General features: G+C 46.6%; 2 protein-coding genes and 1 long non-coding RNA gene across 4 annotated transcripts; 2 read left to right on the top strand and 1 right to left on the bottom strand.

The window, feature by feature from the left end:
- Positions 1-7,723: 7,723 nt before the first annotated feature.
- LOC123103819 (very-long-chain aldehyde decarbonylase GL1-1) lies at positions 7,724-12,008 on the top strand. 2 transcript variants are annotated; one of them, XM_044525500.1, is made up of 9 exons: positions 7,724-7,990; positions 8,092-8,312; positions 8,406-8,638; positions 8,740-8,959; positions 9,684-9,805; positions 10,442-10,695; positions 10,788-10,895; positions 10,973-11,179; positions 11,250-12,008. In XM_044525500.1, exons 1-9 carry the CDS (start codon positions 7,937-7,939, stop codon positions 11,688-11,690), a joined length of 1,860 nt encoding a protein of 619 aa, XP_044381435.1. In that variant the 5' UTR covers positions 7,724-7,936; the 3' UTR covers positions 11,691-12,008. The 2 variants fall into 2 exon arrangements, with proteins under 2 accessions (XP_044381435.1, XP_044381434.1); XM_044525499.1 differs by having other exon boundaries at positions 8,092-8,638.
- A 1,537-nt stretch (positions 12,009-13,545) lies between these two features.
- On the top strand, positions 13,546-20,176 carry LOC123103818 (uncharacterized). Its single transcript, XR_006449987.1, has 3 exons — positions 13,546-16,976; positions 17,058-17,971; positions 19,694-20,176. It is a non-coding gene; the product is annotated as an uncharacterized lncRNA (long non-coding RNA).
- On the bottom strand, positions 18,487-19,108 carry LOC123103817 (uncharacterized). Its single transcript, XM_044525498.1, has one exon. It carries the CDS (start codon positions 19,027-19,029, stop codon positions 18,793-18,795), a length of 237 nt encoding a protein of 78 aa, XP_044381433.1. The 5' UTR covers positions 19,030-19,108; the 3' UTR covers positions 18,487-18,792.
- Positions 20,177-24,718: the final 4,542 nt, after the last annotated feature.

Genomic DNA, 24,718 nt, shown 5'->3' with positions numbered 1-24,718 from the left:
ATAGCGTAGCCCAAATTAACAGAGTCCACGGTCTTTGGTCCAAGCTTATGCTTTTTGGGGATCGGCACATTAACTTTCGCCAAGCATCCCCAGGTATGTAAGTACGAGAGTGTTGTCCTTCTCTTGGTCCACTTCTCGTAAGGAGTGATCTCATTATCCTTTGTTGGAACTTTATTCAGGACATGACAGGATGTCATTATAGCCTCCCCCCACCATGCTTTAGATAAACCCGACGTATCTAACATGGCGTTAACCAAATCAGTTAGAGTATGATTTTTTCGCTCGGCAACCCCGTTTGACTGGGGTGAGTAGGGAGGCGTCCTCTCGTGAATAATGCCGTGTTCCGCACAAAATGCATCAAACTCTTTCGAGAAGTACTCTCAACCACGATCTGACCGGACTCGTTTAATTTTCTTTTCAAGTTGATTCTCAACTTCTGCCTTATAGATTTTGAAGTAGTGTAGAGCCTCATCTTTAGTATTTAACAAATACACATAGCAATATCTAGTGGAATCATCTATCAAAGTCATGAAATATTTCTTTCCACCTTTAGTCAACACACCATTCATCTCACAAAGATCAGAATGTATGAGTTCCAGTGGCGCCAAGTGTCTCTCCTCTGCTGCCTTGTGAGACTTGCGAGGTTGCTTAGATTGCACACATGAATGGCACTTAGAACCTTTGGCTAAAGTGAAACTCGGGATTAAATTTGATTTTGCTAGCCACGTCATAACACCGAAACTAATGTGACAAAGACGTGAATGCCAGACTTCAGATTCATTAACACTCAAATGAATATTGTTCACGACTTTATTACATAGATCTGCAAGAGAAAGGCGGAACATGCATCCGCATTCATAACCCTTTCCAACAAATAGCCCATATTTCGTAACAACTAATTTATTAGACTCGAATACCAACTTAAACCCTTCCCTACATAGAAGGGAGCCACTAACGAGGTCCTTCTTGATGGCGGGGACATGTTGCACGTTCTTCAGCTGCACGATCCTTCCCGAAGTAAACTTCAGATCGACCGTGCCAACACCAAGAACAGAAGCACTCGCGCCATTCCCCATCAGTATGGACCCGTGACCCGTGGCCTGGTAAGAAGAAAACAATGAAATGTCAGCACACACATGAACACCTGCACCTGTGTCGACCCACCAATCGGTGGACAGCCAAACTGAAAATACAACAAATAAATTACTGTACCCGGATGCACCACTCTTATTGTTGCTCACAATCATATTGACAGACTTAGAGTCCTGCCCTTGCTTCTTATACTTGTTTGGGCACTTGTTGGCCCAATGTTCAAGCGAACCACAAGTAAAGCAGCCCTCATCCTTCTTATTCTTCTTGAATGTCTTCTTACCCTTCTTCTTAAAGTCGGCACTCTGTTGGACACCATTCTTTCCCTTGGACTTGTGGGAATTGGAGTTCTTCTGATGCACCATATTGGCCACAGAAGTTCCTTCTACCCCTTTTCCGTGCGAGTCCTTTGCCCTTGAATTCTGCTCAACACTCAGATGGCCTATGACATCCTCCACGAAGAATTCACGCCTCTGATGTTTCAGAGTGGTGGTAAAGTTCCTCCAGGAATTGAGAAGCTTAGCGATTATGCAGCCCGCGACAAACTTGCCCGGTAACTCACACTTAAGAAGCTCAAGCTCCTTAACAATGCATATTATCTCATGAGCCTGCTCCAATACAGGACAGTTTTCAACCATCTTGTAATCGTGGAACTGCTATATAATATACATCTCGCTCCCTGCATCGGCAGCCCCGAACTTAGATTCGAGCGCCTCCCACAAGTCCTTGGCAGACCGCACATGCAAATATGCGTCAACCAGCTTATCTCCAATCACGCTCAGAACTGCCCCGAGGAACACGACAGTGGCCTCCTTGAACGCCTTCTCCTGTTCAGGAGCGATCGTTCCTGTGGGAGTCACATCGGCGACCCAGAACACGTTCATGGCCGTGAGCCATAAGGTGGTTTTAGTCTGCCAACGCTTAAAGTATGTCCCCGTAAACGGGGACGGTTTCAGTGCAGCAGCAAAACCAAAATTCAAAAAACTCCTACACACATTAGGTTTTTGGATTGATAAGAAAATAGGCAGTTTTTCGATTAAATTAATCCATGAATAAATCATGAGCATGACATGGACAGTATTGATAACACACTGATTATGATCTAACAGAGCATGTACTACGCATATAGTAGAAATATCTACGCACATCGCTAGTACTACTATAACAGAAAGAAACACGAGAAGGATACACGATGTATACCCTCCAAGCGGCCACGCAGCAGTGGTGGCGGCGGCGGCAGCCGCGGCATCCTCGGCGGCCTTCTTGTCGGCCTCGGCCTTCTCAGTGGCGGCACGGTCGGCGTCGGTCGACATGGTGATGACGAAGGTGATGCGGACGTAGATGAACAGAAGCGAGCAGTCGCGTAATCGCTACCCAAAAACCTAATCGCCCCTCTCCCGTACAGGATCCGGAGAAGCGGGGTTTCGGAGGCCTGCTCTCCCGTCAACCGTGTACGCGGTGAACGGGACGGAGTCGCCGGCGGCAGCAGCAGCAGAGGAACGACGTGGGCGTGGAGGCGGAGATGCGTTTTGTTTCGTGGCGGCTAGGGTTGGCAGTGTCCCACATATATATGTGCCGCGCGTGGAGAGACGTGGGCTGAACCCACGTCCCACGATCCGACGTCTCAGATCGTGGCCCTACCTGTCAAAGACTCTCCGTTCCTGACCGGCAAAAATAAGCGCATAGGAGTGAGCTCGGCTCGGCTCAATCCCGCAACTCACGGCGCGGCGCGGCGAGCGGAGGAGGAGTGCGCGAGGGCCTCATCTCTTCTCAAGCTCCAATAGCATCATGGAGAGGATCCCTTATAAACCACTCCAACTCTCCTTTCACTTCCGGGGTGGGACTAAACTTCCCACCACCTTGTCATGCCACCTACATGGGCCCTTAGAGATCAAATCTGAAATTGTCATATGGGCTCTAGGCCCATCTCATATTTCAACAGTATGGATGTTAGATTATCATTTTCAGAGTAGAGGCACAAGATTTGCCTCTACCACTAATCAAGCAGAAAATAATGGTTCAATTAATTTGCGTAGTTGCAGAAAATAATGATTTAATTGATTAAGTTGAAAACCTTACAAACTTGTCCAAGAATGGCGAATAAGCAACAACCCAACAAGGCATGCAGACTACGACTACTCCCAAACCTTGAAGCAACACAACCACCGTGACCCATCATCGAACGCACCAGGCACACCACTCCTGCAAACCTGTGTTGTGTCCGAACCTCACATAAAAAACACCGGCTATTGGCTGCAACTGTGAAAAAACACAACAACGACGACAAACACAACCAAGACCATGATAACAACCCAAAAGGCCGCCTATCATCCATCATTTAACTATATATGCATAAACACATGTCGCTACGTATGTATGCAATTCTTGGTGAAGATAGCTTTTCATGCACATGCCAATACGTATGTAGTCCCGAGCAATTGTAATTAGGATGTGGGCGTTAGACTGAAAATCATGCCCCCAAGGCCCTATCCATCACAAGTGGTGAGAGAGTGTGTTCTATCATGCATCGGGGTACAGATATTAAATTATCTTTTTCAGAGTAGAGGCACAAGATTTGCCTCTACCACTAATTAAGCAGAAAATAATGGCTCAATTAATTTGCATAGTTGTAGAAAATAATGGTTCAATTAATTAAGTTGAAAACCTTACAAACTTGTCCATAAAAAGCCAATAAGCAACAACCCAACAAGGCATGCGGACTACGACTACTCCCAAATTTTGAAGTAGCGCAACCACCATGGCCCATCATCAAACGCATGAACACAACACTTCTGCAAAACCCCGACACATGTGTTGAGTCCCAACCTCACACAAAAAACACCAACAATTGGTTGTGACTTAAAAAAACACAACAACGACGACAAACGCAACGAAACCATGATAACAACCTAAAAAGTTGCAGATCAACCATCATTTGACTATCAACACCTTTCCTTTACCGTCACTATTCATGCATTTGCTCATGTTTGCTTTCTTAGTCAAGATGCCCGATCAAGGATTAGCGTCATCCTTGGTGCGTTTGTCCTTGTTTACTTTCTCATCTAGAAGGTAGACAATCATCTTGTTGGATCAAAGGTTACCACCACCCAAAGTGGTGAGGAAATCGCAAACCTTGGAGATAAAGAGGGCCCTAGAAACAGGTGGTAACACATGCGTCTCAAGAACATCATCAACTACAAGAACCACCTGCTTAATGGATTTTGGCAAATGAGTACCAGAACTGTTAAAACCAACACGCTCCTCAAAAGAGGACATCTGGTTGGGTTCCAAGGGGCATGGTGGGGGCACCATAGGCACAACTTGTTTCTTCGTTTTGGTCTTTCCTAGGGGAATCCTCGACATCGTCCTCGAGTAAAGTGACACTTAGATTATTTCACTTCACATTTATAAGCATTTTTCTAAAACGGGACTAGACATAAACCTTAGAATGACTATGTCGTTTACTCACGTTATAAAACGAATGTATTGCCTGGCCCCATTAATCAAATTGCGAGGGATTACCATCTTTTATCAATAAAAATTCCAGAACACGCAAGTGCTTTGCACGTCATTTCATTAAGAGAGAAAGAGGGTTCTAGTTACAATAAACACTGACAGAAAGCACCAGGCGCAATGCCACAACCAATAGAATAAGAACAGACTACTCACTCACTTGACCTCTGCTTCTCCTTCCAAGCTAACTCCCATAATTTCCATTTTGCATGGATAGCACCCAAGACTGCGCTGAGGGAGGAAATTTGATCGGAAGTGTATAAATTTCTTTCATTCCATGTCTAAGGCATAGTGAGAATGATAGGGCATTGATCCTTCTCCTGATTGTTGGCCACTAGCACAGATATATCGAGCCACCAGTGGATGATCACAACATCCAACTGCGGCATGTGACTGTCAAGACCCTAAAGACTGTAGAACCGGAAGGCACACCAGATTGTCGAACCTGCATTGGACGAACAAATGGTTGATGATTCCCGGGATCTTGCAATCATGAAGTGAAGCCCCCTTCATGTGGCAATCCACGAGCTTGAAGTGGGTCCATGGTCCAACACATGTTCCTCATAACCAACCAAGTGAAAAACTTTAGCTGCAAAGGCACCATGGATGACCAAATTTCATCCGCTCTCAGCATGTGCGTCATGCCCTTGAAAAACGCGAAGTAGGCAAAGCAATGTGAATGCATGTAGACGTGTCTGCGCCATCTTCAACCGTTTGCGAGTCCGAACAAACACTAATCTTTATTACTTCGATACCCATGCTAGGTTTAAGGGCATTCACAGATTCCGGGACGTCATCCGCCCGCATGCCTACAAGAGGAGTACAATCCCTAGGAGATCCAAATCCAGCAAAAACGATTCAGATAATCCACATTTAGTAGAGGTAGTGATGAGATGGTTGTTTGTCCAGAGGATGCAAAATTGGTGAATCATATGTTGAGAACTCGACCTTTTTATGTCGGTGAGCCGAGTGCCCTAGACGATGGCGTCGCGAACCGAACAAGGTCCAGAATAAAAGCTCTCGATTGGTGATGAGGCGGTGGCCACATCTTCCTCCACATGGATTGGTCGTTCTGCTACTGAGTAATCAAAGGAAATCAGTTAAGGTAGTACTTTTTCTTCAACAACCTGCTTTCCTCTAATATTGTGGATATATGCAGTCGATAGAAAAATGTATGTTTAAATCATCAACAATACTCCCTTCATATCGGTGCATTAGACATCTTATATGGTGCATCACGAGCAAGACGGAAGGAAAAATGAGATAATTTAATGTTTATTTGCTATTACCACTGCACCATTGCATGCAAAGAACTGGCCACTGCATGTCGTGTTTGGTAGTCTCAAGTCATTGAAGTCACAAACGTCCCACATCTTCAATTGACCATTTTCTTTTTTCTAGGCAAGAAATAGAGAACGAGGTGCGGAGTTAATGCATCACGTCTAAGCGTTTTGGGATTATTTAATTTTGTAATGTGCCTACTGCATAGATACGAAGGGAGTAGTAGGATTGTGGGTTTAGTCCCACAAATTCAAACCCGGATACATCCTAAAAGAAAATCAAAACCGGATACATCGAACACCAAACCTGCGAAACCATTTTTTTTCTCTGACTTTCGCTTGCACTTGCAGAGCAATGCGCCACATTCGTAGACACACCAGTTGCTGCCAGCGGCGAAGCCACGTTGAGAGGAGTGTGGTCATTTGACCACACAGGTTTTTGGCAAATCCTTTATACACAAGTAGAAATCATGCAAAAAAAATCATAAAATTGGTGAAAACACATGTATTTGACATCACAGATTTCAAATGACATCACAGACTTCTGATCCTGGCACCGCCACTGGTTGCTGCCCATGACATTTCACATTGCTGTCGTTTTAGTCGTTCTATTTATTGTTACAGACAACAGCGGGAGGCCGACGAGGGCACTCGCCAGGCCAGGCCGCTCCGGGCGGTTGGATCGACGCCGAAGTCGCACTGCATGCCTTTTGCTATCGTGGCAGGCGTCTCTTCCTAATTAAGTGTGGCCGATGCTTAGGGTAAGTAGGAAAGGAAACACTGTACTAGTGCGAAAGATTTCCATCACGAAAGTTCATAGGGATTAGCTAGATTAGATGGAGCACCCCACGACCCGGCGATCCAGTACGCGCTAAGAGTTGGACACAAACCTGCCCCCTCTTAATTAATCTCTCTAGCTAAGCCTATCCCGTCCATGAAACCCATCGTCAAGAATGGCACAACGTCAATCAAAAGATTAATGATTCCCGGCCGGCCTGAAGCAGGCAATCAAGATGGAAGCGTACGTGCCGGCGGCCTGTCAAGGCTCGGCAGCTGGGCCATCGATCGGCCGACGTGTCCCGTCCACCATCGTCATCCTTGCGAGGCCAACCAATGCAACGCCCCGCGGCCACCGCCACCGCCTACCGATCGTCGTCGCGGCCGCTCGGCCCCGGAGCCGGAGGTATCCGCAACCACTAGCGCTGAAAGCCCGGCCTGCCCGGTGGTTGGCGGTCCAGCCGGCCGGGCTCGGCGACCGTTCCATCGGCCGTATCCGTGCCGAATTAACTCCGGCGAGTGCTGCATGCAACGCCCCCTACGTGATCACCCGGCGGCCCAGCGCCACCGAAACACATGCATGGACCGGAAGCGCCGACGCGGTGGCGCCTTGGCTCCTAGTATCTCGTCCTCAGTCCTCACCCGGCGCTGCCGAACCGGCGAACGCATCACGCGACGCGGACGCGTGAAATCTGCGCGCGTCGCGCCTGCAACCACATGCGACGCGACGTGACCTGACCTGATCCGGGGGCTTGACTTCGAGGTGAAGGCGTGAAAAGAAACAACCTGGTGCACACTCCATCTGCCAGCGTTGGCATACGCATGCATGTCGCTGCCGCGAACATTTATCCGTCCACGTCCCTTTTGATTTTCCGGCCCGGTTTCTTTCTCCCCGCATCCCTATCAATTAACTCCGTCTGGTTGGAGAGCTAGCTAGCCGGGTCGGTACGCACTGTGGTGGTGGTGGTAGCGGCAGCAGTGGTGGTGGTGACCGATACTGGTGGCTCGGCTTTACCCTCATGGATCGACCACGTCTCATGCGTATATAAACAGCGCGGGCGCGGCGCTGATGGCCAGAGACGTGTGGTGCAGCCCGCAGGGGAACTGTACCGTGCCGTGTTCCCTTCATTCCCGTGTCACGCCTCTCGCCACCTTCCTTCTCCTCCGCGGGCTCTCACGGCGACATAACCGAGCTCTGCGCTGCCAGAGGGGACGAGAGCGCGACGAGCAGGGGCTCCAAGTCTGTGTGTGGCTACTAGCTAGGTACGCGCGCGCATATGGGTGCTGCGTTCCTGTCTTCATGGCCATGGGATAACCTTGGCTTCTTCAAGGTATGCACGATGGATTTGTGTTTGCTTTCTGTTTTCTCCTGTCTCTGAGTGTTACTGACGTGGCCTGGCGTTTGCATGCATGCGTCGCCGTTTCTCCTCAGTATGTCATGTACGGGCCTCTGGTGGGGAAGGCGTTGGCGGGGCGGGCGTGGGAGGCGGCGAGCCCCGACCGCTGGCTCTGCCTCCTGCTGGCGCTCTTCGCGCTCAGGGCCTTGACCTACCAGCTCTGGAGCTCCTACAGCAACATGCTCTTCCTCACCCGCCGCCGCCGCATCGTCCGCGACGGCGTCGACTTCGAGCAGATCGACAAGGAGTGGGACTGGTACGTCACGTACGCGTGCGCATGTGCGTGCATGCCTATACATGCGACCGAAGAGCTAACAAATCCAGCTCCGGCGACCGTGTGTGTTTCCAGGGACAACTTCCTGATACTGCAGATAACGATGGCGGCCACGGCGCTCTACGCCTTCCCGTCGCTGCGGCACCTCCCGGGGTGGAACACCGGGGGCCTCGCCGTCGCCGCCGTCCTCCACGTCGCGGCCACCGAGCCCCTCTTCTACGCGGCGCACAGGGCCTTCCACGGCGCCCGCCTCTTCGCCCGCTACCACGCGCTTCACCACTCCAACATGGTGCCCACGCCCTTCACAGGTACGTACGTGACCAAGATACTTTGTGTTAATTGTCTGGATTGAACTGATCGATCGATCGATCCCAAGTTCTCAACACACATGACACATGCATGCGTGCAGCCGGGTTCGCGACGCCGCTGGAGCACGTGGTGCTGGGCTTGCTCATGGCGCTGCCGCTCGCCGGCGCGTGCGCCGCGGGTCTGGGCTCCGTGGGGCTGACCTTCGCCTACGTGCTCTCTTCCGACTTCCTCCGGGCCATGGGCCACTGCAACGTGGAGCTGTTCCCCGGCGGCCTCTTCCGGTCGCTCCCGTTCCTCAGATACCTCATCTACACCCCAACGTAAGCCGCCTGCCTCACCATCAAACACACACAGGCATAGTCCCTTTTAGCAGTATTTCCCTTTCGTTCGTTCGGTCACAACTTAACTGAGCACAGTTTGAAAACTAGTGTGTCGGTACCAGATTTTATTCACGACGGTAATTCGCTAGCTACTAGTACTTATCGGGCAATCATAAGCCTTGTGTACGGCCGGGCCGGCGAGTCTGGCCAGATATGGTGCGTGTACTTTGGCACAGCACACCAGTCACCAGATAGTACAGCCGTAGCCCGAACCCACCCCACCCCCACGCGCGGGGAACAGCGGGTCGCCGATCGAGCTCCGCCGCGCATTACTGCCGGTGCCGGCGTCTCGCCAACCGCTTCCCTGGTCACCTGTCAACATAGTATCGTTCGTTCGTTACCACCTACTTCCTCCGTCCGCGAATAAGTGTACTTCTAGCTTTTGTCCTAAGTCAAAATTTTAAAACTTTGACCAACTATATACAAAAAGATAGTAACATATATGATATCAAATTGATATATTATAAAAATACATTTCAAAACAGATCTAGTGATACTAATTTAGTGTCATAAATGCTGCTACTTTTTTTCATGAAGTTGGTCAAAGTTTTAAAACTTTGACTTAAGACAAAAGCTAGAAGTACACTTATTCGCGGACGGAGGGAGTATCTATCGGGCACGTATGGTATGGCTAGCCAGCTGACGCTTGGCCTTTTTGCCGCAGGTACCACACGATCCACCACACCGGGAAGAAGGCCAACTTCTGCCTCTTCATGCCGCTGTTCGACCGCCTGGGCGGCACGCTCGACGCCAGCTCCTGGGAGCTGCAGACGAAGAACAGAGCAGGTAAAATAAAATCTCTTCAACTCGAGCACTACCGCCACAGTTTCTAGTAGCCAGGTTGCGTCCGCCCTGCTGCATGTCCGGCTCGGCCGGTTCCATCCATGTCCATGCGTAGTGCGGTGCTAGACTCGGACGGGGCACGCACCCGTCGGCAACTTTGGTGCTCCACACGCAGAAGCTTCTGGACCGTACTAGACTTACCAGTACGCAGCCTGATCCGTCTGCGTAGTTGCAACAGCTGGCGCGTTGATTGCAGAGGCGGACGGAACGGAAAGGTCCGTGCTTAACTGCAGGTTAGGGCCGGAGTCCCTGTCGCGGATCCGCTCCGCAGCGACGCCGAACGGGATATGCCATCGGTAATCCTAATACTGGAGTTGAAGCGCGCCATTAGGGATGACGTGCACGCCGCCTGTGCGGCCAGCACTCGGCACAGCAATCTTCGCACTCTAGGCTGATTAGGAAAGCAATCGAGCAGCTGGGGACTGCACTACGTACAGCAGAGTCAGCGGTTGCCGCCATGGCATGGCGTCCCAACCAACTTTCACTCCACTTAAGTCTCCATGGCATTATTGAGTGGTATTAGTAACTGCATGCATGCATGTATCGGCTCTGAATTTGTTACCTGGGTCATGGGTGCAGGGATGGACGAGGTGCCGGACTTCGTGTTCCTGGCGCACGTGGTGGACGTGATGCAGTCGATGCACGTGCCGTTCGTGATGCGGACCTTCGCCTCCACGCCCTTCGCGGTGCGGGCCTTCCTGCTGCCGCTCTGGCCCATCGCGCTGCTCTTCATGTTCATGGTCTGGGCCTGGTCCAAGACCTTCGTCATCTCCTACTACCACCTCCGCGGCAAGCTGCACCAGATCTGGGCCGTCCCCAGATACGGCTTCCACGTACGCACACTACATGTTTCTGATTACCACTAGCTTCAGAATTCTTTTGCTAGCTGATCCATCGAGCTTCTTGTCTCTGCGTTATCATGCAGTATTTCCTGCCGTTCGCCAAGGACGGCATCAACGACCAGATCGAGCTGGCCATCCTGAGGGCCGACAGGATGGGCGTCAAAGTCGTCAGCCTTGCAGCTCTGAACAAGGTCTCTTCTTCACTTCATGCCGTGCACCTAGCTGCTGCCTGTAAATGGTGCCTAACTGCCCAGGTGGTGATGTGCAGAACGAGGCGCTCAACGGCGGCGGCACGCTGTTCGTGAACAAGCACCCGAACCTCCGGGTGCGCGTCGTCCACGGCAACACGCTCACGGCCGCGGTCATCCTCAACGAGATCCCCAAGGGCACCACCGAGGTCTTCATGACCGGCGCCACCTCCAAGCTCGGCAGGGCCATCGCACTCTACCTCTGCAGGAAGAAGATCCGCGTCATGGTAAACACACGCCGCAGAAGCGGACTGATCAGTGTGTAAGCGAGCTGCGGCTAATCGTCTTGAACTGCAGATGATGACGCTGTCGACGGAGAGGTTCCAGAAGATCCAGAAGGAGGCGGCGGCGGAGGACCAGCAGTACCTGGTGCAGGTGACCAAGTTCCAGTCGGCGGAGCAGTGCAAGACGTGGATCGTCGGCAAGTGGCTGTCGCCGCGGGAGCAGCGGTGGGCGCCGCCGGGCACGCACTTCCACCAGTTCGTGGTGCCCCCCATCCTGGGCTTCCGCCGGGACTGCACCTACGGCAAGCTCGCCGCCATGCGCCTCCCCAAGGACGCCCGGGGCCTCGGCTCCTGCGAGTTCTCGCTGGAGCGCGGGGTGGTGCACGCCTGCCACGCCGGCGGGGTCGTGCACTTCCTCGAGGGCTACGCGCACCACGAGGTGGGCGCCATCGACGTCGACCGCATCGACGTCGTCTGGGAGGCGGCGCTCAAGCACGGCATCCGGCCCGTCTGATCGCTCCTCCTCGATCGGCCCTGCCTGCACCTTCCGTCTAGCTATGGCCCAAACCGGGCCCAAGAAAAAACCTCTATTGCTACTCAGTTTTCTTTTTCTTTTTCTTGCCTAAAAATAACTCGGTATTCTTTTTTCCTTCTCGAAGTATACTACAGCTCGATCCTGTGACGTGGGGTGTTGTTCCTAACGATTCAATTTACAGCTGTACTGTTTTGATTTGTACACATATGTAAGTATACGATACATTCGAAGGCAAAAGGACGCTATATATGGCATCGATACTTAAGAAATGGTACTTGCATTGATACATATACGATACATTGGAGATCTGTGTTCGGTCCTTGGTGACAATGCAGGAGTGGGTATGGTACTTAGCTAGAGACCATGATGAGCTATTAGCTTTAGCTCCTGCAGACATCTTTTCTCATGCAATGATTAGAAGCCGAACTACTTGCTATAAGACTAGCCACAATGGATAGTAATATACACTAGTAACATACACATATCCCTAGATTATGTTACTATCTTCATAGTGGATAATAACTTAAGGGTGGTAACATGCAAAGATTCATTTATTAGGTTATAGACTCATATTGCATTGGGACATGTGATGTTACAGTAACTAGCTAAGTTACTACAACTACCTCTCTCCTCATTAACTCATTGCCACATAAGCAAATTTGCTGAGTTGGACTCGAAGTTACTGCTGAAGTTACTCCCACTGTGGCTAGTCTAAGGCGGTCATGATGATCAAAGGAGGGACTGGTAACAAGCCAGAATATTCTTTTATTATTAGAGAGATCATTAATAGTATGGGGAGAGGGTTTCTTGCATTGCTCATACTCGTCGAAATTGTAATGCGGTTAGTCACGTCTTGTCTAATTTTGATAGGTTGCAACGCCAAATTATGGTTTGATTAGGCTCTGGTCCAGGTAAGGTCTTGAAAATTGTAAGACGAGATTGTAACACCTGATTTTGAGTAATGCAAGCAATATTTCGCAAAAAAAAAGAACTGAATATACTTTGTTGTTTCTTTACGGGGTTCATATATGTTGGAGTATATATCTGGACAGAAATCATATTCCTACGCACTACTTATTATGAAGATTGTATGTGCTGTGAAGGAGGAAATAACTACCTGGAGTAAATGTGAAGATAACCGCCATTCGATTCAACTAGTAACACAAGATTTTCGTAAAATTGGTAAGAATAGCATGGCTCGATGTTGGCTTTGGGTATGACTATAATTTGGGTGCTTGCTTGGATGGAAACTAATGTTTCGGCGTTGTTGACATCTTTCGTCATCTCCGTTAGCAGAATGTGCTATGTGTTGTGGTGGCGGGATCCCCTAGGATAGGCCCATGACAATGATTCAGCCTAGCAGGCATGAACAGACCGACTTTGTGCCAAGAAATCACTCGGCTAGGTCGGCATCATGAAGGCCCAATTCGATTACCCTTCTCCAACGCAGATCCAAGCTGTCGGGCAGAGTCTTTTTTTTTTTGAACGGACCAACTGATGGCTGGCATATATTGAAATCATAGCAGGAAGCAGGCGGGAAAACATTGAAAGCTGTCGGGCAGAGTCATTAGGACGTCGACGAGCCCAAGACTGGAGAGGACGCAACAACCATAGCCCTAGGACCGGAACGTTGCCGAGAAAGGACGCTGGCAGGCTTCTTCCATACTTTTTTTGAGGCTTCTTCCATACTGTACTTGACAACGACCGGTCTTGGTGAACCGTTGAACCGTATATTAGTCGGGCCGGGTCAAGTCTCTGACACGTACGTGCAGGCCTAAAACCACAGCAAAGAGCCCTTCCCGATTCTCCTGCCTCCACCGGGCCGAATCTCCAGGCCGTGGGCCGTCGTCCACATCACAACTCTCTGCTGCCTCCACCGGGACCACCAGCAGCAGCAGCGGCCGCCGCGGCGCACGGGCGGCCGCGCCTCCGCTCGCTGCCAGCGCGGCAGTTCCCCGCCGACCTCCGCATTCCCCTAGGTTCGTACTCCTCCGCGCGTCCTCTTGGGAACTATTAGGAACTGGCGCGAAGATTACCTGATGCGCGTGTTCTTTAGGAGCTCAGGGATTTGGGTCGCCTACTATTACTCTACTCTGTAGTTTTTATCCCCGTGATGCAAAATGAGCGCAAGCAGTTCCTAGTTAAACGTACCTCCAGCTTACTGAATTGCTCGAATGAGGCCTGGAATGTACGGCAGAATCTGATCTACGAGTATATGACAGGATTTCTGTGTACTGTTCATACGGCAGGGCTTCTTCTACATTATACTCAAAATTGGAGATGGTGTTTGCTGATTTTGGTCCTTTGGGCTTTGTCTCCATAGTAGTATTGCAGGTTTTCTGCTCATGGCTTATGTACAGGCTCATTTCCTTTTTCTTTTACGCGCCGGCTTGACCTCATCAAGTGACAAGTGAGAATCTGAGGTGAGATGGCATGTGGTTTTCCCCCTGTTCTCTCCATGCTCCATCAAGAGATATTTGCAGATTTTAGGGTGCCCTGATATTTGTATGATTCTAGTAATGCCTTTTTTGCGAGCTTGTTACATTGCTTTCTTCTGGTTGCTGGTAGCATGAAAAGCGCATGATCTAGTTCAGAAAAGTGCATAGCCTGATTCTTGAAATAATTTCATTATTGCTCTACCCATGTGATATATGTTTGGGTCTAATGTGGCTAGTCCGTACGACTCATGCACTCGTGGGGGCAAGCAGAGACAATAATGAGATTTTGTCCTATTAAGCATTGTTGATATATGACCACCGAATTTGCTGAGCATTATTGGAGGGGTACATTTCATGGCATGACTCATACCTGACATTTTCCTTGTGTGATCTACAAGGATACGGAGGCTGATCTTGCTATAGAATCGTACTCGAACCTACATAATAAGCATGATTTTCTCTCTGTACATTGAAATGTTGGTATGAGTCAGGAATTTTTTTGGAGTATGAATTCATATTGTAATGTTCACATCTAGTCTTCTGTTGTTTACTTTATTCTGAGATTGTACTATTTTTTTTAAAGTGCAATACATTGAGTGCTAAAATTGCAGTTTCTGTGGTTGTTGATGGAAGATACTGGCCATGCTCAGAAAAGTGCAAACTCTATATATTCTAGTAAGACATATGTTCTGTTATACTCCCTCCGTTTTTATTTCCTCTGCATATTAGAGTTGACTGAAGTCAAACTTCTTAAAATTTGACCAAGTTTATAGAAACGAATATAAATAGATATCATAACAAATTTATATGATGTGAAAGTACATTCAATAATAAATCTAATGGTATTGAATTGTTATTGTATATGTTCATATTTTTGTCTATAAATTTAGTCAAAGTTTACAAAGCTTGACTTTGACCAAAGCTAATACGCGGAGTAAATAAAAACGGAGGGAGTACTTCTATATAATAACCATGGTTGGTAAAGATTCAGACCAATAGTGGGTTGACCTGTAACTAGTAATGTTCAAGGCAGCGTGGCGGAATGACTGGATGTTGACCTGGGATCAGCTTCTCAGTTCCATTGTTTTATATACACAGACTCTGCAGATTAACTTTGTATGCGAATTATTTGTTAGACATCCCCACACTCACACCAAAAAAATTGGATTGAAGAATGCACACCATTGCTTCTTAGTTCTTTCGCATCAAGGCAAATGGTAAAAAGGTGTTTCAACAGGAATGCTGAATAACCCCTATTACTTGATGCATTTTTATGTTGCTGATGAATAGTTTGAAAGGTGACAACACCTCAGTTAAGTACCAGTTCATTTTCTCTAGTAATCAAAAGTAAATAGCTATATGTATCTCCTTAATAATTATAGCTGTGTAATAGGGTATTATCATCACCAGGCCTAAGTTTAACTAAAATCGATCATGCTCAGAGGTTATGAATTCTGATAACTACTCATTTTAGTCAGAGTTAGGTTGCACACTGCTTTTCAAGTTAGGCAATACCGTGCTACTTCAATTAAACCAAGCTTTCTGTTTAGCTGGAATCCCCAGTCTGGACAACCGCTTCCTGGTGTTTTCTGTAAAGTATTCAACGAAGTTATCAACCTTTTCAAAATACCATGATGTGAAACTGTATGCATTTGGCTCTGTATTCCACATGGGCGTCATTCCCATACTAATGCAAAATTATTGCTCATGGTGCTATATATTATGATTTGTCATTTGCCTAATGAGGCTGAGGTTGTAAGATATGGCTTGTGCCAGAGTTCAACCATCAGTGGCTTGGTGCGATGTGTTTGTCGTTGCAGTTGGTTGTGTTTATAGCTGCCACCTCAGCTGATACTTGGCTATGATGGACAGTCCAAATTGCAGTATCAGAGGCACATGCTCACACATGGATGGGCTCCATGTGTTTCAGTAAAGTCATGCAGCCCCCTGGAGTTGTACCATTAAGGTACAGGGGACCTTGACAAATACATCTGGCTGTGCCTCATTTTCAGGGTACTTCCTGAAAGATTTGTCAAGACAGGGCTAGGATGGGGGGCAGGCATTTATGTTGTTTAAATTATTAAATGTTATGTTAGTTTTAGATTGGTACCGCATGAGTGCCCCTACACCATAATTTTCCTCCTTTTTTGAAAAGTAGCTTGCACCTCACAAAGTAAGAAGAAATGTTGCTGTTGCCCTTAATTTATGCTTTGCATAACTGCATTCTTAAGCAAGTGTGCAGATTGATTTTCCTGATATTTCTGTTGCTAGTTTGACGAAGGGAGCTTGATTGATCTACGGCCATGTGTAGTGTTTTGTGATTTTAGAAAATGGAAGATGAAAAGGGAAATATGAGATGCTCGTGTGAAATTATTGCATTATTAATTTATGTAGAAGCTATAATGCCAACAATTGAGTGATGTACATGTAGCGTCTGGCATATGAAGTTGTGCAAAAAACCCAAGCATCACATATGCAATATGTCAGGCTTGCAGCTCAGTAGTACAATTATGAGCAGTAGTAATGGGTCTTTTTTCTGGGCGAGCTGGCAAAATATTTGGCATGGCTATGCTGGAAATAGTGAATCTGACGACTGGGGCCAGCTTAGCTGGTTTATTCCCACACTCAAAGAGAAAGTGAGCTGAAAAGAATTGATGCCAAGCTACAGAAGTACTGCAGCATATTAAAGAAATGTATTGGCCTTGGAGCTTAGCGGACCAGACATCAAGTCAAGTATTGGTTCAGTCAAGCTTCTTATGACAAAAGCATAAGATGAATACCACACAAGATCATGGTTTCACGAGATATGCTTGCTTCACATCATCTGGTTAGTATTCTTCTTCATTTTGCTTTGATATTGTTTCTGTGTTTCCTACCTCTGACTGGAAAAGTTCCGTTTTCTCGAAAGCTATTCATGGTGGAACGATCACTGGATGTGTTGTACTTGTATGGAGTAATTATGGTGTGCATGTGGGCTTATCAGAGAAGGATTGTTACTAGGACCGGAGGCATGCCTGAGTTGCTTGGACATAGACATGTGATGCTGGTACGCTATGATATGGATGTGTCAATAAGAAAATACTAGCAGGTTCAACATGTAATTTTGTTCTCATGTTCTCTATTTTAGTCGAGTGCAGTTCAATGACAATTATGTTGCACTGAAACAGACAATTATCAAACTGCAAAGAACCTATTGTCTTTCTCATGCCTGATGTCCATCATGTCAGTAAAATGTGTTGCTTCTTTTGGAAAATAGTGAAACCACTCCTTGGCATGTGTCGTACCATTTAATATGTTTCAGTTCAGTAGTTCTGATTGTGTTGCCTTGCACTCTTGACTCTTGCTACTCCATGTTGCATAACCTCAAGTACATGTCATACTAAGACCCTTGCTAACAGAGATTTTCGTGGGTGACAGATGTTACATTACCTCTGTGCAATGCTGTTCAGGGCGTGATGGTATGCACCTATTAGAATCTGAAGTTAAAACATAATGTAGACTATTCTAGAAATGGACATGATATAATGGATATGGTAAGTTATTAAACTCCTCTAATTGTCCTTTCACTTGGCCAGCCGTCATGGTGTATCCACCAAAGTTTGTTCAGCATTATTGCAGTTCTGTTACGTGTTGCTGTCGGACACCTGTTTTTTAGGGGTTCACATGAGGAGTTAGACTTCAAAGTAGCAAGTGGGCATGTCGGTTAGTGCTGATCTGGAGAGAGACCATTCAAGACTTATTTCCTTGCTGATAGCTGAGAAACCTGAGAAATATTGACGAACATTGATTCTTGGATGCTTCACAAATGGGACTGTACTAAAGGTAAGATCTGCCCTGAACTTTACTTTTCTGTCAATAATCACTGGAGCATATGTTGATGTGACGCATTCGCCTATATCTTACATGGTTAGAAAGGAATCCCACAGTTGTACTTGAAGCAAGGGACCTTGACTAAAATAAGTTCTGTTCACTTTTTACGGACTGACAGATCTTTATGTTTTTTTCTTACATTTTTACTTTGCGCGGCAGCTGTTATGTGTTATCCAAGATAGATCAACATACTATGTTGAAGAATTTGCCAACACTGTGCGTTTGTGTCGGAGCCCCAAATAAGTTACAGACCGGGATTTTATTGTGATTACAGTGTCTCGGAGCTATGGTGTTGAACACTACATCTCTGTTCTTCACTCTGAGGATAATAACTAGATCCTGTACCATTGCCAAATATATAAATCATAACGTGATAAAAATATATAGTATTAATTACTCTATCTAAACAGTGCATTACTTGTTGTGCATTAGTTGTAGTCATCCAGGAAACAGTTGAAAAGGAAAGCTGAATAGAAACAACTATATATTCCATAAGATGCAGGGAGGGGCTTAGATAATTGTTCTTGTAGCCAACACCAGTCATTGCCTTGTCAGTAACAATGGCCGGCTTCTGCTGCTAAACAAGCTCCCATGTGTGACCGCACATAGGAGCCACAGCTCACAAACGTAGTACTACTGGGGGGGGGGGGGTACAAGAGATGAGCAGGCAAGAAATGCTCTTCCTACCCAACTAATGTACAATTGCATCCACTCTGGGGCTCAAAACCTCTAACCATGGGCATTGCGGCACTGAGACAGAGATGCGGCATCCGTCACGCACCGTAGATGGCGGAGAGCCTCCGCAGGGCGGCCACCTTGAGCTCCAGGATGCAGATGTACTCGGCGGTCTGCCTGAGCAGCACGTCGACGTCCGCGTCCCGGGCGTCAGGGACTATCTTCTTGAGCTCCCTGAGCCTCCTCAGCACCATGTGCTGGAAGGGCCTCCTGTGCATCAGCGATGCCACCACCCCCTTGCTCTTCCCCACCGTGAACATGGCCTTCCTTCTCATCTCTCTCCCTTTCTCCCTCCCCAGGTTGCTATGTCACTTCTGACTTGTGCTGTGTGGAGGGTGTGTGCTGAGGGACACAGCAGGGGGCGCGTATATATAGGGGCGAGGCAAGGGATGTTTCACTTGGCCATGTGGGGAGGACTAGGTTCTAACCTGTAGACTGAGCTGTAAGGATAGCTAGCTCCCACAGGCCATGAACTGTCCGGCGGTCATTGTATAGGATGGTGCCTCGCTGTTTGGCGTTTGCAACTTGTGGTGGTTTGGTTGAAACCTAGGCTGCTCGACCGGTGATCTTGGGTTTTGCCCAACTTCCGCTCAGCTGATGATCATCTAATGATTGTCTCAGCTGCTCGTATATTATTATATAGTACATAAAAAAGAGTTCAGGAGGAACTATCTGGTCTGGCTGGTCTGGTCCGGTGTACATATCAATATCAATATTATATGCACCTAATATAATTAGCTTTGGCCTTCTTTCCCATGTGATTTTAGTTAGCAAACTCCCTTAAATAATTGTGCAAGTGCATTCTCTAGTTTGCCTTTTTAGCGGTTTATTATTATTTAGACACCAGTTTGTGAGAGTGAGCTGACAGGATTATCTTGTTCTTTTTTAATGTTCCATGCGCGCACCCACCGTGCATTTGTTTCTTCCTTGCCATGGCAGCATTATGCCCCCTGTATGCATACAGACTACCGATCGCTATGAGCCCCAAGGCTATATATAAACAAACCAGCAAGGCACTGCACTGCGCAGATGTCTTCCGATGTCGTTCTTGCTCGCCTGCGTTTGCTGCTAGCTCCAAACAAGTGCTCTTGTCCTAATCACAATCATCGAACGGCCAGCATTATTTGCAATGATCAGAGGAAATGTCCGTGCATGTGGTCTTCGCCAGCTTGCGTCGTGCAAATTAAATTGAACTGCAGATTGACGGCAATCTATCTATCACTGTGGCCGTGTGCCAGATACTGCACTCGTATAGTCCTATGCTTATCATGATTGGAGAAGGGTAAGGGTTATATTCCTCGGTTTGAAACTTCTAAGAGCATCTCCTAGGTGGTCTATGGATGCCGGTGTAACTTTTGTTACTTGTGTATTTGTACTGCCATGACATTTAAAAAATAGACCAGACATGTTTCCTTTGCCGGATAGAGGCAACAATGATTAAGGGTCTCCCTGATGGATGCAGCTAAGGCGCTCTTCGTTATTCCCCTATCTAAGTTCCACCTAGAGAGGGTAGTAGCTTCTGATGGATGCATCTTGTACATCTCATAAACATACTAAGGTTCCTCCATGTCTCCGAGAACTCGGGGTTTGACATAGAAACAAAAAGCATCATAAAAGTGTTTATGGCAATAGCCGATGAATGATTAATGTAACACATATGAATCCAAACTAGGATATCGTATTACAATGAGATGATTGACGGAATTGATGATAAGGATGTGGGTGATGATGATGATGAAGATCGATGGCGTAGTCTCATTGATTGGGGTGGTGGAGGAGCGATACCCTTCTGCCAATCCCCCCTTCGCATCCCTTCCGAAGGTGAGGTTTTATGGTCTTATTCATGGTTCTGGCCTCTTTATTCGTCGCCTCTGAATTCGATAGCAAGAGTTGAAGTAGTCGACTAGGGGTGGTGGCGCCGTATGGTACGAGCGTCCACGCTCGTGCCGCCCACCATCTTCGCCTCTGGAAAGCCCTGCACGGCCGGTTTTTGTCCCATGTAATCTTCTCTCGATAAGAAAGTTTACTGTAAGCTCAATTAGTGTGATCTTCACCCAGAATTAGGCATTTTCCAATGAATGCTCTCAAAACATCTTTCTCCTTCGGTAACCTGGCGAAATTAGGCAAAAAGGTCGTGCGAGCATTGTAAAATTCTGAAAATCATATGACTATTATGCAGAAATAAAGGATAAAAGTGATGCAAAAATGGACTCATCAACTCCGCCAAGCTTAGAATTTTTATCGGCCCCAGCTGAAAGAACTTTGGGATGAACAAAATTCTGAGCTTGCGGGAGTTGATGGGTCCATTTCTGAATCATTTTTTTTATCATAAGATAGGCTTGGGGGAGTATATTGTAAGACCAACATTCATCATCGGATAAGTGATTCTTTCTCCACTCATAAGGAGCTAACCGAGCAATTTATTATGCAACTAAATAACTAACTTGCAGAAAAGTAGGCTTGCAGAATGATAAAGGTATAAGGTATTTCGCAGATCTCGACCAAGCTTACAATCAAGCCAGTGAGATCCCAATACCTAATTTTCCATGAGATCGATTGGTGCTTCCTCCTCCTCCGTAGGTTTCTTATTCTTCTCTCAGTTGCATGCAACCATCATACACTTGAAGCGGGTTGACATTATCATCATCTCTTCATGTTGCTTGGATATGCCTTTTGTTGAATAATTACACATTTTCTTGTTTAATTTAACCCAGAAAAATAGTGGATAAAACATGAATAGCAATATAGTGGTGGTGAAACTAGAAACTAGCAACAATTCGTTGAGACTAGTCATGCAATCAAAATCATAAGCAAAATGCATCATATCCATGTCAATCGCTACTAGCAATAAACCAAATGTTATCCCTAACAATGAGGATAAGATGGCATACGACGCAGTAGCAGAAGGTGCAGATGCCCCCATCGTCATGTCGCTGAAGAAGTCGTTGACGTCGGGGAAGAAGTCATCGTTGGGGAACTTGTCGTCGATGATGTCGCCATTCACAACCACAATGAACAAAAATTGAGCAGTCGTGCAAGGACGCTCTCCAAAAACTTGATCGCCCCTCTCCCGTACCGGATCACAAGAGGCGGGGTTTCAGAGGCCTGCTGTCTCACTTCCCGGTGCATGCCGGAAAGAAATAGGCGGCTCAATGCTTTGGAATGAGACGAAGAGTTGTTGTGCTCTCGGAACAACAGAGGAGCGACCTATTATATACTCCCTCCGTCCGGAAATATTTGTCATCAAAATGGATAAAAGGAGATGTATCTAGATGTATTTTAGTTCTAGATACATTCTTTTTTGTCTATTTTGATGACAAGTATTTTCGGACGAAGGGAGTACGTGAGAAGAGTTGAAACTGGCCCTTCATTAGTAGAAGAAAAACCGGTGCAATAAACGCCATTAAATAGACACACTAAAAACCATTAAGGAGAGAAGAAACGAGCGCACTAAAACTCACACGAAGTGTTCAGTTTCTTCTCCCATTTATGCGTCAATCGTTTCAACTTTCTTCTCGCGTGATAAAATAGCGCATACACGTGGCATGGATAAATTTTCCACACAACCTTGTCATGCATGAATGGGCCACATGAGCCTCTGGGATTTACTTTGAATTATTGGCAGAAAATAAGAATTATTATATGGGCTAGGCCCAATAATTCCAACAATTCTCCACCAGATTCCAGAGGCACATAAAATTTGCCTATGGTTTCAAAACCTTGTTTATATACCGGCGTTTCGGTGGAGACTGTTAAGTTGAACTTATACTTAGAACTCCACGCTACACTCGTTCACATCTTGAACAGTGGACTACACCTTGAACTGCAAGTTTTGTGCAAACAAGTTTCATGTAAAAGCCTTGACCGATACTAGACCGCTGAAAACTTTCCCGCGGGTAGGAGCATATACGTCATACTCCGGGGCCTCTTCGTGAGTTTATTAGAGAACACCCAACTCTCACAGACCGCGACATTTAACAGTCTAACTCATATAGGTGTGTTCTTTCTAGATGTTATGTAGGACAACATCATTGCCTACCCAAGCCATTCAGAACACATTAAGATAAATATCAACCTTCCATAGAGATTAGAAGAAAATTGCATCATAAGGAGTGGATTTTTATCAAATAAATATTCTCCTCTCAGTTATCCAATAGCTTGTCTCGCCAACTTTAATTCATGGATCTCCGATCACAAAGAATGGGTTACCACCATGAACAACTTATGTAGTGGGTGTCAATCCCATCTCCTTCGATGCATCGTCTGTCACATTTCGTGATAAACCCTCTGTGAAGGGATCTGTCAGATTCTTCGACGTGTTTATATAGTCCAACGCTATAACTCCGAAGTTTCTCATGAACCTGACAGATTTCAGTCTCCTTCTCACATGTCTTGACGACTTCTTATTATCCTTAGAACTGTTTACCTTGACAATCACAGTTTGATTATCACAGTTCATTAGAATAGCTGGTATTGGTTTTTCAACCACCGGCAAGTCCATCAAAAGTTCTCGAAGCCATTATGCTTCAATTGTTGCCCTGTCTAATGCTGTGAGTTATGCTTCCATTGTTGACCTTGTTAAGATGGTCTGCTTGCAAGACTTCCAGGAAACAACAGCACCACCAAGTGTAGACAGATAACCACTTGTTGCTCTAAGCTCATCAGCATCAGATATCCAATTTGCATCACTATAACCTTCAAGTACTCGTGGATACCCGGTATAGTGAAGTCCATAACTCGCAGTACCTTCCAGATAGCGCATTATTCTCTCAAGTGCATGCCAATGAACATCTCCCAGGTTTGAAACAAACTGGCTTAGTTTACTCACAGCAAACGAGATATCAGGCCTCATAGCACTAGCTAAATACATAGGCGAGCCAATGATTTGAGAATATCTCAATTGATCATTTGTTTCTCCTTCGTTCTTTCAAATCAAAACACTCGGATCATAAGGTGTTGGAGAAGGTTTGCAATCTGAATATCCAAAACGACCCAGAACCTTCTCCACATAGTGAGACTGCAACAGAGTGATCCCACCATCACCGCCTCTTAAAAGTTTGATGTTCAAGATAACATCAGCTACTCCAAGGTCTTTCGTCTCAAAGTTTTGATTCAGAAAATCTTTCACTTCCTCAATGACCTTGAGATTTGTTCCAAATATAAGTATGTCGTCAACATACAAACATAATATAACTCCCTCGCCCCCACCATGGCGATAGTACACGCACTTGCCGGCTTCGTTTGCAACAAAGCACGTAGATGTCAAAGTTCGTTTGAACTTCTCGTGCCATTGCTTAGGTGTTTGTCTCAAACCATACAATGATTTCAACAATTTACACACTTTTGCTTCATGACCATCTACTACAAAACCATCGGGTTGTTCCATGTAAATTTCTTCGTCCAACTCTCCATTTAGGAAAGTTGTCTTAACGTCCATTTGATGAACGAGAAGATTGTGTGAGGCAGCCAATGAGAGTAGTACTCAAATGGTGGTCAATCTGGCCACAGGCGCATAAGTATCAAAGAAATCTTCACCTTCTTTTTGGGTATATCCCTTGGAAACAAGCCGCTCCTTGTACTTTTCAATTGTACCATCGGGCCTAAGCTTTTTCTTGAACACCCACTTACACCCTACAGGTTTACACCCATAAGGACAATCAGTGATCTCCCATGTCCCGTTAGCCATGATGGAATCCATCTCACTATGCACAACTTCTTTCCAGTAGTCAGCACTAGGAGATGAATAAGCTTCTGAAATAGAACTAGGAGTATCATTCATGAGATACACAATGAAATCTTCACCAAATAACTTTGCGGTCCTTTGTCACTTGCCCCTTCTAGGAGCTTCATTGTCATCCTCCTCAGGAATATATGTGTGTTTCTTCTCGGAATGTTCCAATGGAACAGTAGGTCCAGGAGCTGTCTCTGACCTCTGACTAGATGAGCTAGGCATATCCTTCATAG

This window comes from Triticum aestivum, chromosome 5A (genome assembly GCF_018294505.1).
Source record: "Triticum aestivum cultivar Chinese Spring chromosome 5A, IWGSC CS RefSeq v2.1, whole genome shotgun sequence".
Classification (NCBI taxonomy): Eukaryota; Viridiplantae; Streptophyta; class Magnoliopsida; order Poales; family Poaceae; genus Triticum; species Triticum aestivum.
Note: the sequence above shows the minus strand (reverse complement) of the source record. Positions and strands in the feature narration are given on the sequence as shown.

Excerpts from the sequence above, each read along its gene's own strand:
- LOC123103819 (XM_044525499.1), top strand. The coding sequence starts at position 7,937 with ATGGGTGCTGCGTTCCTGTCTTCATGGCCATGGGATAACCTTGGCTTC. Across the intron at positions 9,806-10,441 it reads GCAGACGAAGAACAGAGCAG|GGATGGACGAGGTGCCGGAC; the intron begins GTAAAATAAAAT and ends TCATGGGTGCAG. Across the intron at positions 11,180-11,249 it reads GGAAGAAGATCCGCGTCATG|ATGATGACGCTGTCGACGGA; the intron begins GTAAACACACGC and ends CTTGAACTGCAG.
- LOC123103817 (XM_044525498.1), bottom strand. The coding sequence starts at position 19,029 with ATGAGAAGGAAGGCCATGTTCACGGTGGGGAAGAGCAAGGGGGTGGTG.